The sequence below is a fragment of the Myotis myotis genome, unplaced genomic scaffold, assembly GCF_014108235.1.
Source record: "Myotis myotis isolate mMyoMyo1 unplaced genomic scaffold, mMyoMyo1.p scaffold_m19_p_1, whole genome shotgun sequence".
In the NCBI taxonomy this organism is placed as follows: Eukaryota; Metazoa; Chordata; class Mammalia; order Chiroptera; family Vespertilionidae; genus Myotis; species Myotis myotis.
In genome coordinates this window covers 152,382,735-152,398,501 of record NW_023416313.1, presented here as the reverse complement: position 1 = coordinate 152,398,501, position 15,767 = coordinate 152,382,735, and the positions used below count along the sequence as shown (strand labels likewise).

The 15,767-nt window shown below is 45.6% G+C and overlaps 2 protein-coding genes across 2 annotated transcripts in view; one reads left to right on the top strand and one right to left on the bottom strand.

Annotated features, from left to right (window-relative positions):
• RYR3 (ryanodine receptor 3) overlaps positions 1 to 6,077 on the top strand; it is a 370,839-nt gene extending 364,762 nt beyond the window's left edge. The window contains exons 100-104 of the mRNA XM_036346438.1: positions 1,134 to 1,290; positions 2,464 to 2,528; positions 2,891 to 2,991; positions 5,000 to 5,051; positions 5,950 to 6,077. Coding sequence (XP_036202331.1) covers positions 1,134 to 1,290; positions 2,464 to 2,528; positions 2,891 to 2,991; positions 5,000 to 5,051; positions 5,950 to 6,045 — 471 coding nt within the window. The 3' untranslated portion in view covers positions 6,046 to 6,077. The remainder of the gene's footprint in view (positions 1 to 1,133; positions 1,291 to 2,463; positions 2,529 to 2,890; positions 2,992 to 4,999; positions 5,052 to 5,949) is intronic.
• A 995-nt stretch (positions 6,078 to 7,072) lies between these two features.
• The window catches only part of AVEN (apoptosis and caspase activation inhibitor), a 174,898-nt gene continuing 166,203 nt past the window's right edge, over positions 7,073 to 15,767 (bottom strand). Inside the window, exons 4-6 of the mRNA XM_036296386.1 lie at positions 11,393 to 11,488; positions 8,331 to 8,694; positions 7,073 to 7,535 (exon numbers count right to left, since the gene is read on the bottom strand). Of these exons, the coding sequence (XP_036152279.1) occupies positions 7,420 to 7,535; positions 8,331 to 8,694; positions 11,393 to 11,488 (576 nt within the window). The 3' untranslated portion in view covers positions 7,073 to 7,419. The remainder of the gene's footprint in view (positions 7,536 to 8,330; positions 8,695 to 11,392; positions 11,489 to 15,767) is intronic.

Below are 15,767 nucleotides of genomic sequence, written 5' to 3'. Positions count from 1 at the left end.
AGAGGAAGGGAGAAGGATAGAGAGATAGAAACATCAATGATAAGAGAGAATCATTGATCAGCTGCCTTCTGCATACTCCCTATTGGGGACCGAGCCTGCAACCCATGCATGTGCCCTTAGATGGAATCGAACCCGGACCCTTCAGTCCACAGGCCGACGCTCTATCCACTAAGCCAAACCGGCCAGGGCCAGCAGGGGTTCTTTCACCACCGTAGTGTGAAAAAACCTAACAACAGTAAGGTCAGGTGGGCATTCCCAGTGAGAGCCCCTTGTGGGCAAGAAGGGCACAGTTCAGGGTGAGCGAGCACAGCTGCAGTAGCAACTCTGGTGACCAGATGTCCAGGAAAGAACGTGAGGCAGGGGCGGTGTCAGTGAACTGCCCCAGCCTGTGGTCATTTCCCTAGAAAATGCATCAGGCTTCTTGGCTATAAACTCTCCTATGCTTTCTTGGGGGAGAGTGGGGGGGGAGAGGGGGCGGGGTACCCTCATGTGACAGCAACACGACAGTTGCCAGAGCACCAGTGTGACCATCTCTGTGCTGCCCTGGTTTTTTATTTACTGGTTGTAAGTCTGCCTTTTCCTCTGGACCTAACCCGTCCAGGCAGGAGGAAGGGCAGGAGGCAAGATGAAGGGCGCCCTGCTCTGTGAACTGGAGCCCAGAGAGAAGGAAAGTCTATTCTCTAAGATGCTACGGAAATCCCTCCCCTCCCAGGTGTAAGGGGAAATGCAGGAGAAATAGAAGGGGCCTCTTTCCAGAGGCTGGAGCCCAGCACCCTTACAATTAGATGAGGGAAAACTCATATCTGGTATATGCCATACTCATTGGGGTTTAAAGGTCTTTTAAGTTATATCTGTCTTAAATGAATTCTCTTGTATGTATCAAAAAGCTCAAAACTTTTTAAAATATGAGCAAAAATTGTCATTTAAAGGCTACATGTAATAGCACTCTTACCAAACTGGCCGGAGGGTGCAGTGGAGAGCAGTGAGCAGCAGGAATACTGATATCGTTGACGGGCACCCTTCCCCTGGCTCAGGGCTGACATACATTGCTCTAATTAAATGAATGATGTGATCATCTTGCTAAAAACAACTCTGCCACTTGTACTTGAATTGACATTCTTTTTCTTGCCTAGTGTTACCTGTTCCACATGTACGTGGGAGTGAGAGCTGGAGGTGGCATTGGCGATGAGATTGAAGACCCCGCTGGGGATCCTTACGAAATGTACCGCATTGTCTTCGACATCACCTTTTTCTTCTTTGTCATCGTCATCTTGCTGGCCATCATCCAAGGTACGTTTGCCAGTTACGTTAAGTATGAACAGGGCTTAATCTCATTCTCTTTACCATCCTGCATCTACAGCCTCGTTGTTTTATATAAAGAGGTTTGTGCATTCATTTGTAAATTCAACATTTATTTAGCATCTACCATGGTATGTATGAGGCCTTGCCCATATAGAAAGCCAAAGATCCACCCAGGCACTGATATAGGCTTACCCCCTTTTATTTTGTTTCACAAATGTTGCATTATCTTTACAAATTGAAGTCAAGGCCTCCTACTGTTAAAAAAGATTATGACACACTTTATTAAGGCTCACTGTACCACGGTGCTCTGGAACGAAACCCACAATATCCCCGAGGTTTGCCTATACAAGAAACTTGAGAATCCTTACAGAAGCCCCTCCCTGCCACTCCCCACTCTGAACTGACCATTACCTGCTGTCCTGCTTCCTAGAGGTCCCAGGTCTAGCCTTGGCCCACAGCCTCCTGTGGGTGGGAGAGGAGCCATGAGAGTGTGACAGGTTTTCTCTTCTTTTGGGGAAGAGATACTGATATTTAGCCAATGCTTGTCAGGAATTAGAGGAATCGGATGAATTTAGTTGGAGTCATGGTGCGTTATGGTGCCTGCAAAACGTGCAGGCGTTGGGGGCTAATCAGTAGTTAGCTAGCTGTAATAGGTCTTTCAAGGAACAAGTCAGGAATGAAATAACATAACACATGTAAAATAAATAGAAACAAAAGCCAAAATAACAGAAACTAGGCCCATCATGGCGGTCACAGATGGTGGTGCAGAGATTTCCCAGCAAGAGAAGCAAAGAAACTGAGGAGAAACCCTGCAATGCACTCTGCATCAGGTGCTAGGAGAAGGCGGAGAGCGCCAGAGGAGACAGAAAAGGAGGGGAGCTAAATGGGGTGGGGGGTGGGGGGGGGCTGGCAGAGAGGAAAGTGTTTCTAGGAGGAGGGAGTAGTTAGCACATACTGCAGAAAGGTGAGGTTAGAGGAAGAATGTTTCGCCAGGATGCAGCATTTAAAAACAAGCACTGTTTTTTTCTGAGTATGTTTTCTCTGAATAAGGTTGATGATTTACTTTACAAAACAAAGTGGCCTGTGCCATTCCCTCTATCATTCCTTACCCTGAACAGATGATTTAAAACACTTTATCTGTCTTTATATTTAAAATCCCAGGTCTTATTATTGACGCTTTTGGAGAGTTGAGAGACCAGCAGGAACAAGTACGAGAAGATATGGAGGTAATGTTCTTCTAAGCACTCATTCCAACTCTAGCTCTGTATCTCACAGCAGAATTACCAACGCAACCTGTTTCCATTCCTGCCCTCTTCTCGGTGCCTACCTACCAGCTCTGGGCATTTTGTGCTCCACCCTCTGTGTTCTACACTATCCCATGCCCTCCGCCTGCTGCCTTCACCATGCCCCATGCTTGGGGCAGGAGCAAGTATTCCCCGCTCGCTAGGGAGTGGATGACTAAGAGCCTGAAGCATTTGAGAGAGAAATAGTTTTGTGTGTCTCAATTCAAGCAGATATCATCGCCCTTTTCCACCTGCCTGTAATGTCACGCCTACTAATACCTTTACTGCCTCTGTTATTTTTCTAGACTAAATGTTTCATCTGTGGGATTGGCAATGACTACTTTGACACAACCCCTCATGGTTTTGAAACACACACATTACAAGAGCACAACTTAGCCAACTACTTGTGAGTACTCTTGGTCGATAGGGGTGACAGGGGCGGGGGAGAAGTGGTAGAATAACACCAACAGTCAGTTAGTTCAGTCTCTGCTGATGCCATTTCCTCCTGTTTCTCTGAGAAATAGTGGCAGTATGTGTTGTGGACTGTTCCTGCTCTGAGCGAAGGTCAGTTCCACAACCAATCTCAAGGTCACATAACTCCAGCAATGTTTTTCCTTAGCTGGAATTTTCCTATCCCATTACAACCTTTTAAAATCCTAGACAAAGACAAAAGTCTGTGGCTGCATTTTTACTTACAGCCATTGCCTTGCTTCTTCCTCTCCCGCCACCCCTCACATTTGCTCTTGTCAAGGTGGCCACGGGTCCACATGGTGCTGGATTCTGTAGTGAGTTTTCAGTCCTCACCGTGTCCTCCTTTCCTGGTGACACATGGGCTCCATGAGGTTTGGGGACATTTTCACACTGCTCTATCCCAACACCTGAGGTAAAGCATTCACTCCAGAACAAGTTATTCAGAGCCTATTATGTTCTGTGAACTGCCTGTGAAACTTAGAACTTACAGAATTTATAGAGAATACAGGTTTCCTGATAATTCAGATTCTCTAAGCGATCATTTGTAAGAAAAAACACACAAAACACTGCTGGGCTTGGCCTCCTGGCCTACCCCTTCCCCTGAGTCCACACTGTATTTAGAAAATCCTCAACTTTCTTTAAGATGGAACAGGCATAGCCTTTGGGAAAGGTTTTACTGTCAAAGAGACAACAGTTTAAGAATTTCTTAAGACAAAACACAAATTTTTAAACATTAACTTTGGCATACCTTCCCTCAAGTCTGGGTAGTCATCCTTGTGTGTTCTCATTAAGAGAGTTTGCATCTTATTGAAGGGTCCAGTGGATGTCCTTCTATGAAAGGTGCGCACACGGCCACATGTCAGGACCAGTGAATAGAGAAGAGAGGAAGAGCATTATGGTAGCTGGGTTGGGACCCCTTCTACGTCTTTCGCTAGCCTTCTATATTAGAATAGTCTGTTTCTCTCTCTGTGCCTCTCTAGCAGAGAGCTTGAGGGGAAAGAACCCATCTTATTCATGTTTAAACTCCACACACACCCCCAAATGGTGCTTTCTCAAATAAATGTGCCTAAGTCTCCAACAAGGTCAGATACTGGCCATGCCTTGTTTCTTAGTGTGATAAACAAAGAAGAAGGAAACTAATAAATGTTTACAGCCTCTACTGTGGGCCACAATCTGAAGCTATAAACTCAGGGGACCCTGAGAGAACTCAAAATCTGGGCTCAGCTCTCCCCGCCCCCCCCTCCTCCAAAGAGAGTTATTTCTACTTTCTCTTTCTCACCGAGAGCTCAGTCCTTTTCCTGAAGGGCATGAGACCGGCTCCTCTGGCAGCTGTCTCTGAGGCCCTGTAATGCGAGCTGAGCGTCCGGCCTCCCGGGATGCTTGTGTGTTCCAGACAGACTCAAACCTCAGACACTCACAGTCGAGCAAGTGAAACCACCTTGGCATTGCTCAGTTGTCTATAACAAAAACAAAACTATATTTCTGAGAGAATCGGGGCAACTTAAGTACTTTCCAAAAATCCCGTATCCTTGAGACACCATATAATTTTAATTCATTTTTATGTCACAGTGAATAGGTGTACTGAAAATTATGCAGGAAGAGTTTGGGATACCATTTCATTGTTTGGATTAGGATATTTTTAAACAATAAAATGGTAGCGAAAATGCTTCCTCACAAGGGATCTTAGCGTAAGCTCTGGGGACGGTAAAAAGGGATCTCTTCTCATGAAAAGGCTAATTTTAACATTATCATCAGAAAATGATGGTTTCTGTCTATGCCACATTTGCCCAATTCAGAAAGGCCTGGTGGACAGCATGATACTGAAAAGCATATTTGAACCCCTCCTCTGGTTCCTTTAATTAAGTAAATGAAACTAGGCTTCCTAACGGAAGTATCTAATATTGTCTTTTCCTCATTTATTAAACCTTTTTTCCTTGTTCCAGGTTCTTCCTGATGTATTTGATTAACAAAGATGAAACAGAGCACACGGGTCAGGTGAGGGGAAAGGTCTAATTAAGCATCACACCCCCACAGCAGCACTTCCTTTGCCTAAGTGTCAAGAATCGGCTGAGCACAGGCTATTTGAAGGAGACAGGTGATCCCATTGGCCTCCATGCCATTCCCCACTGCTTTCTGCATCACTCCACCATCCTTTGTGACTTAAGAAGCCAGAATTCTAAAGCAATTCCATTCTATTCCAAAAGAGTCCTGGTTATCCTTCCAACAGACACTGACATTTTCCACACCCTTCAGAGTTAAGGAGCTGGAGGTTGAGAGCATTACAGAGCAAAAGACAATGAGGAGCTGAGTGGGTGGTGAGCACAGAGAACAGGGGGAGCAGAGGCAAATGCTGTGAGGACGTGAGGACGGCATAGAAAGATAATCCTGAGTGGGGGAGGGGGAGGGGTGGGTGTGAGAGTATGAATGAAGGTGTCAAAGGGATTCTATGATTATGACATGTAAAGACAGAGAACACAGGCAGAAGAGGCAGGTTATCAAGTTTTCAAACATCACTGTGTTTGTAGGAATTCTTCACAGCTCGAACATTTACAAGAGGGCAGCTGGTTTCCGGAGCTGGCTTTCATATAGCTAAGCCAGTCCTCCATGGTCCCCATCGTACGTTCTTCTACCAATTACAAATTACATGGAATCAGCCTACTGCTAATCTTTTATGTCAATCACTGAGTTGGTTTCTGTGTTCGGGAGGAGGAAGTGGGAAGAAACCTCCTGCTGTCAAAATGGGCTGTGAATACAAGAATGAATGCGCCAGTTGAGCCTCATATAAATCCACATCAATGTTCCTACAGGGAGAGAAATAGAGCAAAAACAGAGTTTTCGAGCTTTAGCTTACTGTGGTTTAAAAAGAAGTACCTTTTCCCCCCGATTATTTCAGGAATCGTATGTCTGGAAGATGTACCAAGAAAGGTGTTGGGATTTCTTCCCAGCTGGTGACTGCTTTCGGAAACAATATGAGGATCAGCTTGGATAAGCCTGAATGAAAGAAACTCCTCGAGTCTGGACTGTCAACTTAAAGTGAAATTAAAATCCTTTTACACTTCATATGCAACATTTTTGAAAGGTGACATTTTCTAAATGCCTCCCTTACAACAAGAAATTGTTTGTTAAAAAATGTGTAAAAACAACCCCAAAAAGAAGCCACCAAAAAAAAAAAAATCTCTGTGATATTTTGGAATTGATTGGACTCTTTGTGCCTAATGGACAAACCCTGTGGGAGATAACCTTTCAAAATGTTAAATCAAGGACTCCAGTTGAATGCCTTCAAGATTTTCAGTTCTAATGTAACGTGTTTGTCAGGGTGGCAGCATGGAGAAAGGGACTAGAAGTATGAAGTCTTGGATGCATAATACATGAAATGTTAAACACTTGAATGCCACATGACAATATCCACGAGTGACTCATGGTCTGAACTACAAAAAATCATTTTAACTGAAGTCTAATTTTTCCCATGGTACTTACTAGTGAATGTACCCAGAATCAGCTTGAAAAGCTTTAACCAGTTAAAGAAATAGAAACAGGAAAAACACTTTGTCGACAATGAAATATCGATTAAGTGCCTTAAAACCTCTTTAGATATAGCTATGCAAGTTTTTTATGTTTATGTTCTAGATGGACAGTCCCATTAAATAATTGTGTTGATCTTCTGTCTTACTTTAAGAAACTGCACTTGAAGGTTATGCATATAATTTTTTTTCTCAGTAACAGCTTGTTGACTGCTGTTATTAGAAGAAAAGTACTGTACTGAAAACTCAGAAAAATCTCAATCTTATGCCAAATTGAGTAATGCTTTATGGTCCCTCGTAAGTAGTGGAGCCGCTATGTTTAGGTGAATCTTAAGTAAAATGAAGTGCCCACTGCAATAAAGTGATACGTGCCAACCCGTGGTCCGGCCTCTTGTAATGCACCACCTCTGGATGGTTCTACAACCACACTGTGGCTGCTGGGAAAGGGACATGAGACAAACAGCCTAAACCCCTTCACAAAAAGGAAAAACGCTCCACAGACCAGCACTGGTTTATTTGGCCAAACACATACCCTGTTGCTTGCTCTCTCCAGCAGCAGCACTTCGCTGTGCTGGAAACAAGCGCCACGTCTCCGCCCTTCCTGAGTCTGAGATGACTAAGTCAGAGAAAAATGCCCCGAGCCTCGTAAATGTATTATTGTGGCTGTTGTCAGACACAGAGGTAGGTGTGCACTGTGTGAGCTGATGGAACACACTGGCGCGGGGCAGGCTCGTAAACCAGCTGCTCTCACGGACAGCCATGGGCCCGGCCTTACAGGGCAACCCAAACTGGTGTCGGATACTTCTTTTCTTTCTCTTTTTCTGTTTCTTTCTCTTTTTTTGTTAGGAAATCATACTGTCCAACCAGTCTTCAAGCTCTTCCTCGGTAACATTTTTGGATGTGCTTGGTTGCTCAGGTTCCACAGTCTTTTCTTCCGCCACGGATGCTTTTGCAGGAACTAGGGAAATAAAGGCAATGTTAACAACTTCACGTTAGTCCCAAAACGGAGGGTGACAGCTTCCCTGGGTGCTGTTCCATGATATAATTCAGCCACAATTATTACTTTGCTTACAGCAAGGGGAAACATTCTATTGTTGTCCCTACTCCCTAAGAAGATATAATAGTATCTAAACAAATTAATAGAGTAGAAATTTGCCCCTCTATTTATTCTCAAGTTGAATTTCATAGTTCACGAGTTTATTAAAAAGACCAACGCTCGGTTTTCTGTGTGCTATTGTAGCAATCCTGGAAAGTATTAAGGCCCTTGAACGCGGGATATGCTGGGGCCTTGCCTTGGGCCTCTCCGCATCAGATGGGCCACTGCCTCACGGAACACACACAAACAAGAAAGTGTTGTTCTCTTGTAAAAAAACAAGATCAAAACAGTAACACGAAGGAAGAGCTGGTTAACTGGGCTATTCAGACAGTGGATTAAAAGGTCCGCTGCCGCACAGCTGAGGGCTACAAATAACTCCAGGCCTGTTTATCGCTCACGTTCAATTCGCAGCCTCAGATTTAACACTGAGATCAGGCAGGTAGCAGCTTTGGGAGCCGCATATCGAGTGAGAGGAATGTTGTCAGAAAGGTCAGCTCTAGGGAAGCGGAGATGTGAGCACAGAAATAGATGTCAGTGGACGACGCCAGGTTGATGTCAGACACCAATGGAGAGGTGTGCGGATGTGACACAGGTGAGGCTGTTCTCATAAAAGCACAGAACCAAGAAGATGGAGAGGGAAGAAAATGAAAACCGTACCTTTTTCTTCTTGGGCCACCACCTCCCCATCTTTCTCAGATTCTAGGTCCTGGGGCATCTGGTCTGGTAAGATGTTCGCTCCAGCTTTTGCAGGCGCATCTAAATTAAGCAGCAGATCTAATTCTTCTTCCAGATGGTCCGCTGCTGACTGCAGTGGGGAAGCGGGATCCTGGGAGCCCTCTGAGGGGCCTGGTCTGGGGCTAGCTTTACCCAGGGACCCGGGGCAGCCAGCAGGTGATGATTTCAGCTCAGACACCGACCCCTTTCCTCCAGGCCCCAGGGGCCCTCTTAACTGCATGCCTAGTCCCTTGCCTTCATCATTTCTCTTTGGTTTCACCTGAGGAAGCTCTAAAGGAAGGGCGGTCTGAAAGAGAAGCATAATAACTGAGTTGAAAATGTGAGTTCTGTACCATTTGCTCAAGCAGAAACAGACGCTAAGGAAGCCATCAAACTGCCTTAGAATCGGAACAAGAAACAATTCAGACAGGAAGTTCACAAAGGGTCTCTGGTGGGGGCCCGTCACAGTACCCTCCTTTCCGACATGGGGTAAATGCATGCGGGCGACCTCACTGAAACATAACAGGCCTGCACCCCCCACTCAGCTCTGTGCTGAGTCGAAGTTGAAATCAAAAGGGCCATGTCTTCTATCAGGCCTGAAAAATGACAGTACCACAGGGCTACTGAAGGTACACTGCGTCTGTGATGAGAGTTAATTTAAACTCTGTAAAAGGACCAAGAAGTAACTAGCAAATCAGATCTGTTCAATGTACTTGAAAGCACTAATATAAAGGTGAAGAGGTAAATTCACTGAGAAGGAAATACTGACTGACTCTGTATTGAGTAAAAAAATGCCAGACGTGAAAGAAAAACATACTATTTTGATTGCATTTGTAAAAAGTCAAAAGGAGGCAAAACTGATCTTTAATATTAGCAGTCAGGACAGTGGTTTTAGGGAAACTGGCTCAGAGCAGTGGGGAAACAGTGGCTTCAGCAGCGCCGGCAACATTCTGATTCTTGATTTGGATGCCAAGTCCATGGTAACTACCACTTTTGCATGCGCTTTTCTGTCTCTGTTATAACTTAATAAAAGGTAAAAATATCCAGGTGGTTGCAATGCAGAGCTAGGCTGGGAACACTGTCCTGCAGGAGGCCTGTGTGACCAGCAGGGCATAGGAGTGGATAGGTTCAGAATGAAGGTCAGCCACTACTGGCAGCACCATCCCCTATTTGGACACGTAAGCACCCTGAGCAGATCCAATTTGCTAACAACTCTTCAGGCTTCTACGACAGGATGACTACACGCACAAACGTAAATGTTCATATTGTCAGTGTGCGGGACGAAGCCGGGGTGTGGTCCTCTATTCCAGTCCAGGGATTTTGTTTCCGCGTGTCTGGAATTGGGCATCTGGAACTGGTTTTGTTTATTCCCTCCTTGGGGGTTTCCGATGTAGAAACACAGTTGAGAATAACTGCTACGCATCATGGCACAGAAAGCGGGGCGGGGGGTAAAACAAGGTAGCCTGAGTTTCCAAGTTACTGCAGTTATTATTTACCTTTAGTCTAAGGCCTACCACCAACACATCCTTCACTTTCAAATGCTCACACTTCCTGTTTCTCTTCTGAGTCTTGGGCCCCCATCACCTTCATCTCAGTGGTTCCCTGTGTGTTCTGTTAACCATACCTCATCGGGACCAAACTAAACATGTCAGAACCCTGAACACCGGGACACCCAGCCTCTCCCAGTCACAACCCCAAATGCACCCCACATTCCTAACAAACAGTGACTCCCATCAGAGGCCAGTGAAACCCCCTCGACTTCTCTGCCCCTACCTCTCCTCCAGCCCTGAATTGTACTTGCCCTAAATGTGGGACTAGTAAGTGCAATAGAAACAGCATCACAGTCAACTGAAGAGCCAAATTAATCATTTTAGCTGCTGGGATTCTATTTAAAATTAGTACTGCCCAAAGTTTCACTTTTTCAAAAAGTCAAGCGAGCCACAATTAAATTCTGAAGCTCCTTATATACAGTCCTTGGGCTTTTCCTCTCAGTCACCACCTTACAGGGATAACTCCCCAATTTCTATTTCCAGCCCTTAATTCTGGACTATAAATTTCTCTGTCTATTTGACTTCTATTTTCACTTTGATATCTCAGAGGCACAAACCCCTAATATCCCAACCTCACCTCCTGGTCCCACCTAGCAGTGTTGCACAAGCTGGAAAAAAACCTAGGATAATTCTCCCCATGTCCTCTTAATTTTTCCTTTGAAGTACCTCTTAGAAAACTCCAATTCCGTGCCACCTCTACCATCATCACCCTTTCCAAGCTACAGCATTATTCGCCTGGGCCCATGCAATAGCCTCCTAACTTGCCTGCCCTCGTCTCCTCTGCTCCTGTAAGTGCGGATTAACCAATAAACACCCCACCCCACTCCTGTGGCCCCCTGGCCACCCGCAGCCGCATGCTCTTGCTAGTGTCAGCAGTAGCAGTGCTGTTAATGCAGATCCTTCTCTAAATTCCAACTCAAATGCCCTTCTACTCTGGGTCTCAGCTTATCTGTCCCTTCCTCAGAAAATCCATTCCTAATCACAGCAGAGTAGATCAGGTTCCCTGTTATAAATCCCACAGCACACTGTGCTAACCCTTCTTAGCAGTTATCACAACTTGTACTTTAGAGTGATAATCTGTTTAATACCCACCTTTCCCAATAGATTAAGCCCCACAAGGGCAGGAACCCTGTCTGTCTACTCAACCACTGCATCCTTAGTACCCAACATAAATATTGTACCAGCCAGACTTTATACTTTTACATTTCATTCAACTCTATTACATCTAATTCTTTAAAATGTTTCAGCTATAAAATGTAAAAAAAAAAAAAAAAAAAAAACTTAAAAAAATTAACTCATTCTCCCTTAAAACTTTACAAAGTGCTACCTGATACAAAACCCTCAGCTTCATGAACGGAAGAGCTGAGCCTGAGACATCCTGCCAGGGGTTATTTTTCACTCTTTCTTCTCCTGCCCTAACCCACACCGGCTCGAAGATGCCATCAGGGTTTTTACCTGGACCAATTCAGCAGCAACATTGAGTCGGAGGGAGAGAGGCAGTTCTTGAATGGCTTGAACCAATGACTCACAGTCCACATAAAATGCTGAGTTCTATAAATAAATAAGAAAGATACATAGATCACGCATACACGTATGTATTCCTGGTGATGATTACATGTGACCTTCTAGAAATGAAAGAGAAGACACACTTGATACGGTTATGATTCTCATCTCCGCATTCAGATGAGCAGAACCAAACACCGCCTTCCTGAGCCACAGCTCGTGCCGCCGGAGCAGCAGCGGAAAGTGCGCACCCCACCGTCAGGAACACACGATGACCTGGAACCTGGACACTCTTGGACTTACTGGCCAACGGAAAAATAAGCATTCTGTGGAATCTAAGTGGACCTTCAAATGCAGGTGCTGACCCTCAGGAGAGGGGGAAGAGCTGTCTAGGGGGAAGATGGCGAACCTATGACACGCGAACTCATTTTTTTGGTTGATTTTTCTTTGTTAAATGGCATTTAAATATATAAAATAAATATCAAAAATATAAATCTTTGTTTTACTATGGTTGCAAATATCAAAAAATTTCTATATGTGACACGGCACCAGAGTTAAGTTAGGGTTTTTCAAAATGCTGACACGCTGAGCTCAAAAGGTTCGCCATCACTGGCCTAGGCAGTGAGATGGGTTGAGAGGCATGGCCGAAGGCTGAAGGAGCCCGTGAGGTGCCGGCTAACAGGAAAGCAGAGGATGGAAACTCACCCTCTAGCCGGCAGCACGCTGTGTATGGCCAACACTAAAAGCTCCCTTTGCCTCCCTTCCCATTCATACCCACAGTGACCTCCCAAACTGAGGTATTGGTACAAGCTTCCAGATTGTCACCTGGCTTACCAATAGTATAGCAGCTGCTCTCGGAGCCCTGGCAGCTAAGAGAAGGAAAAACTAGAAGGTGGTTGCAATGACCTCACATTAGAGGCAAACATCACTGACCACCTCCTCTACCAAGGACAGCACAGGCCCAGCTGGAAGCATGTCTTATTCTATCATCACTGACTCCAAGTTAGAGAAAATCCAGTGCTGCTCTATCCAGTCTCACCTCCATCCCACCGCAGGAATGTCTCGGACAGAGGAGTTTGTGATGGAGACAGTCTGTCATTCCTGCTGTGCTCAAGAAGGGTCCCCCCGAAATGAAACCCAGACCCACTCTAACCCTAATCCCCACCGCGGCACACGGACCAAAAGAAACAAGGTGGCTTTTCAACACCCTGCTGACATTTTCCGAGGAAGGCTGGCTCTTAGGGAAGCAAAGCTGGCGGCACCAATTGTGGCCCTAGTCCTGAGAAAAAGGAACTTACATTTACATCTAAAAAAAAGTATTTAGGGAACAGGACGGAGATAAGGAAGCCCTGATGAGAAAATGAGAAACTCAGTAGGTGTCAGCCCTTCCTCAGCCCTGAACTCAGCACCCACGTGCTCTGACACACCCAGCATGGCCAAGCTCATGTTTTCCAGTTTGGAGAAACTCTCTCAACCCACTAGTAAGATGTGATCCTGAATGCTTAACACCTGAGTCAGTCAGCAAATCACAACCTGGAAATCTCACCCTCCCCACAGCCAAGGGATCTGCAAAGTCACGCAGGTAGACCCCCTTCATTCAGCCTGCAGAGAGAGAGCTTGCCCTCCGCGACCTGTGCTCTCAGCTCTCTGGAGAACTGCTGGGGTCTGGCTACAAGTATCCAAACTTCCTCTGCCCTCTTTTGCATCAGGTGCAACATGACCGTGAGGTGCATCATAAACAGTGAGGAGGTGTGAGCCGACCACACAGAGATACGGGGACGCCCGCTGTGCTTGTGAGCTGCATTCTGAATGTTGGGCATTTGGCTGTGTTTGCTACTGGAATGTCTCCTTCCCCCACATTTCTAATTCCCAAGGCCCAGCTGACACTGCCCCACCTCCATGATGCCGTCAAGACACTTCAAGCCACCAAGGTGATTGCTCCTCCCTCCTTGCAGGAGTCCCGGAGACAGGAGCCAGGAGCCAGGAGCCCCGGAGCCCGGAGCCAGGAGCCAGGAGCCTGCCATCAAATGCCACTGTAACACTTTCCCCCACAAAGGGCTAAAGCTGATGGCCTTAGATATAAAGTGGGATGATGTAAATTGTGTAAAGCATGAACTTTAAAATAGGCTTAATTTAAATAATAACCATGAATTAGCTTTAAAATAATTCACAGGTCTTTTTGCCTGGTGGGCGCAGTCCCATACCCACTTGGCCAACTCTGATGGTCACTCGCAGCTGGAGTCACAGCCTGGTCTGCAATGGGGCACCCTGGTGTCTTCTCTCCTGCACAGTCCTCACTGGCAGAGGGGAGCAGCCCGACTCAGACAAGCATCCCCACCCCCACCTCTGCCCTCAGTGTGCACAGAAGTCTGTCTGGGGAGTGAGAATCTAATTCTTCAGCTCCTCTCTGTCCAGGAACCTCATTAGGCTCCAAGTCTCTGAGTATGTGTAAAGGGACAGTACTTGGTGAGAAAAGACCCTGCTAGAAACTCCACTTTGCAGCTTTAAAAAAAGTCCAAAATTGCTTTCCTTTAGTTCTGCTCTTCTTCCTTTCCGAGAGCAGTCACCATAGTCTTTCCTCAGCCCATCCCACCTTCCTCAGGAGCTGAAGCACTGGCCACATTCGTGTGGGACTCAGAGACCCCAGCCTGGGAAGCTTTCCAGACACACATTTCAGCCTCGCTCAGAACCAGAGTCTGGAGGGTGGACCTGGGGGCCTTCACTTCTAGAAGCCAGGCTCAGGAAACACTGCCTCTGGCCCAGCTAGCACTCAACACTCGCTCAGGGAAGCTCTGCTGAACAAACAAATCATTATGTCAACAAAAATAAAAGACAGAATAGGAAAAAAAGTGATTTTAAAAAGCATCTATATTTTCACCCAAAGAAGTTCTCCTCCCGCCCTTTCCCTCCACACATGCCCTGCACTGTCCATAGGAAAGACATGAAAATCCCACTCATGGAACTAAGGCAGCCGTGGGCAAACTACGGCCCGTGGGCCGGATCCGGCCCGTTTGAAATGAATAAAACTAAAAAAAAAAAAAAAAGACCAGTACCCTTTTATGTAATGATGTTTACTTTGAATTTATATTAGTTCACACAAACACTCCATCCATGCTTTTGTTCCGGCCCTCCGGTCCAGTTTAAGAACCCATTGTGGCCCTCGAGTCAAAAAGTTTGCCCACCCCTGACCTAAGGGGAAACTCCCTATAGTGAAGGAGCCAGCACGCTAAGCACCAACCCTGCTGCCAGGCTACAGTCTCTGTCAGCCTGCCCCTGAGCCACAAAGAAGGCAAGTCAGCAGGAGGGCGCTGGGTCCCTCTCCTATAAGGATGTCCTCTGGGGACCTAACATGTTGACTCGGTTGGAGCATCATCCCATGCACCAAAAGGTCGATTCCTGGTCAGTGCACATACTAGTCCCTAGTTGTGACTTCAATCCCCAGTCGGGGCACATGCAGGAGACAACCGATCCATGTTTCTCTCTTGCATCTCTCTCTCCACCTCCCTCCCTTCCTCCTTCCCTTTTTTTCTCTCTCTCAAAATCAATTAAAAAAAACACACACACAAAAGGAGTCAAAACGTGAGCTGTTTGGTTTTCACCATATTCGTCAATGACCTTAGTTTGTGATTTCAACTTGTCCTAGAACTCTAAACTGTTTCTCAGGTATATGCCCAAAGAGGCTGAAACAAATACAAATATTTTTAATTCCCAACTTTTTGTATAATACATACTTTTTGCAAAGTGACAGGCAGTACTTATACAGTAACTTCTATCTCCTCAATTTTTATAAGACAATGTCCATCCCAAACAACTAAATACAACAGCAGCCCAGACATAAAATGACTACAGTGTGTGTGCTGAGCTGGTAGCAGAATGGGGAGGGGGGTGCCTTACCTCTGGGCTTTGGGTCTGCTGCTCAGCCACCTGCCTGAGGCTGTGGACAGACTGTCTAATTACTGGGGGTCTAATCAGAGTACATGACAAGCCACCAACAATCCTCTGTGCATTTTAAAGGCGTGAAAAATATCTGTTATCTTTCATATGAAAAAATCAGTGAAATCGTGCATGAAAAAAATAAAGTTCCTAAGGAAGAAACCATAGCATGAACACAAAGCAAGTAAAATTTTTGGGCTTTATGGATTCACTGAAAGACATATCTGATATTTGTTCTCATTTTATAGCTTTATTCACCTAATTCTGGAAGAAGAGTTATTTAAAGCGATAAAGTAAAGGATTTTTCTCAACACCAAAAACAATGTGGGGGGAAAATTAATTTTCAACCCTCAGAGGAATTTTCAGAAATGGAAAAGAAGAAAGCCCAAATGGC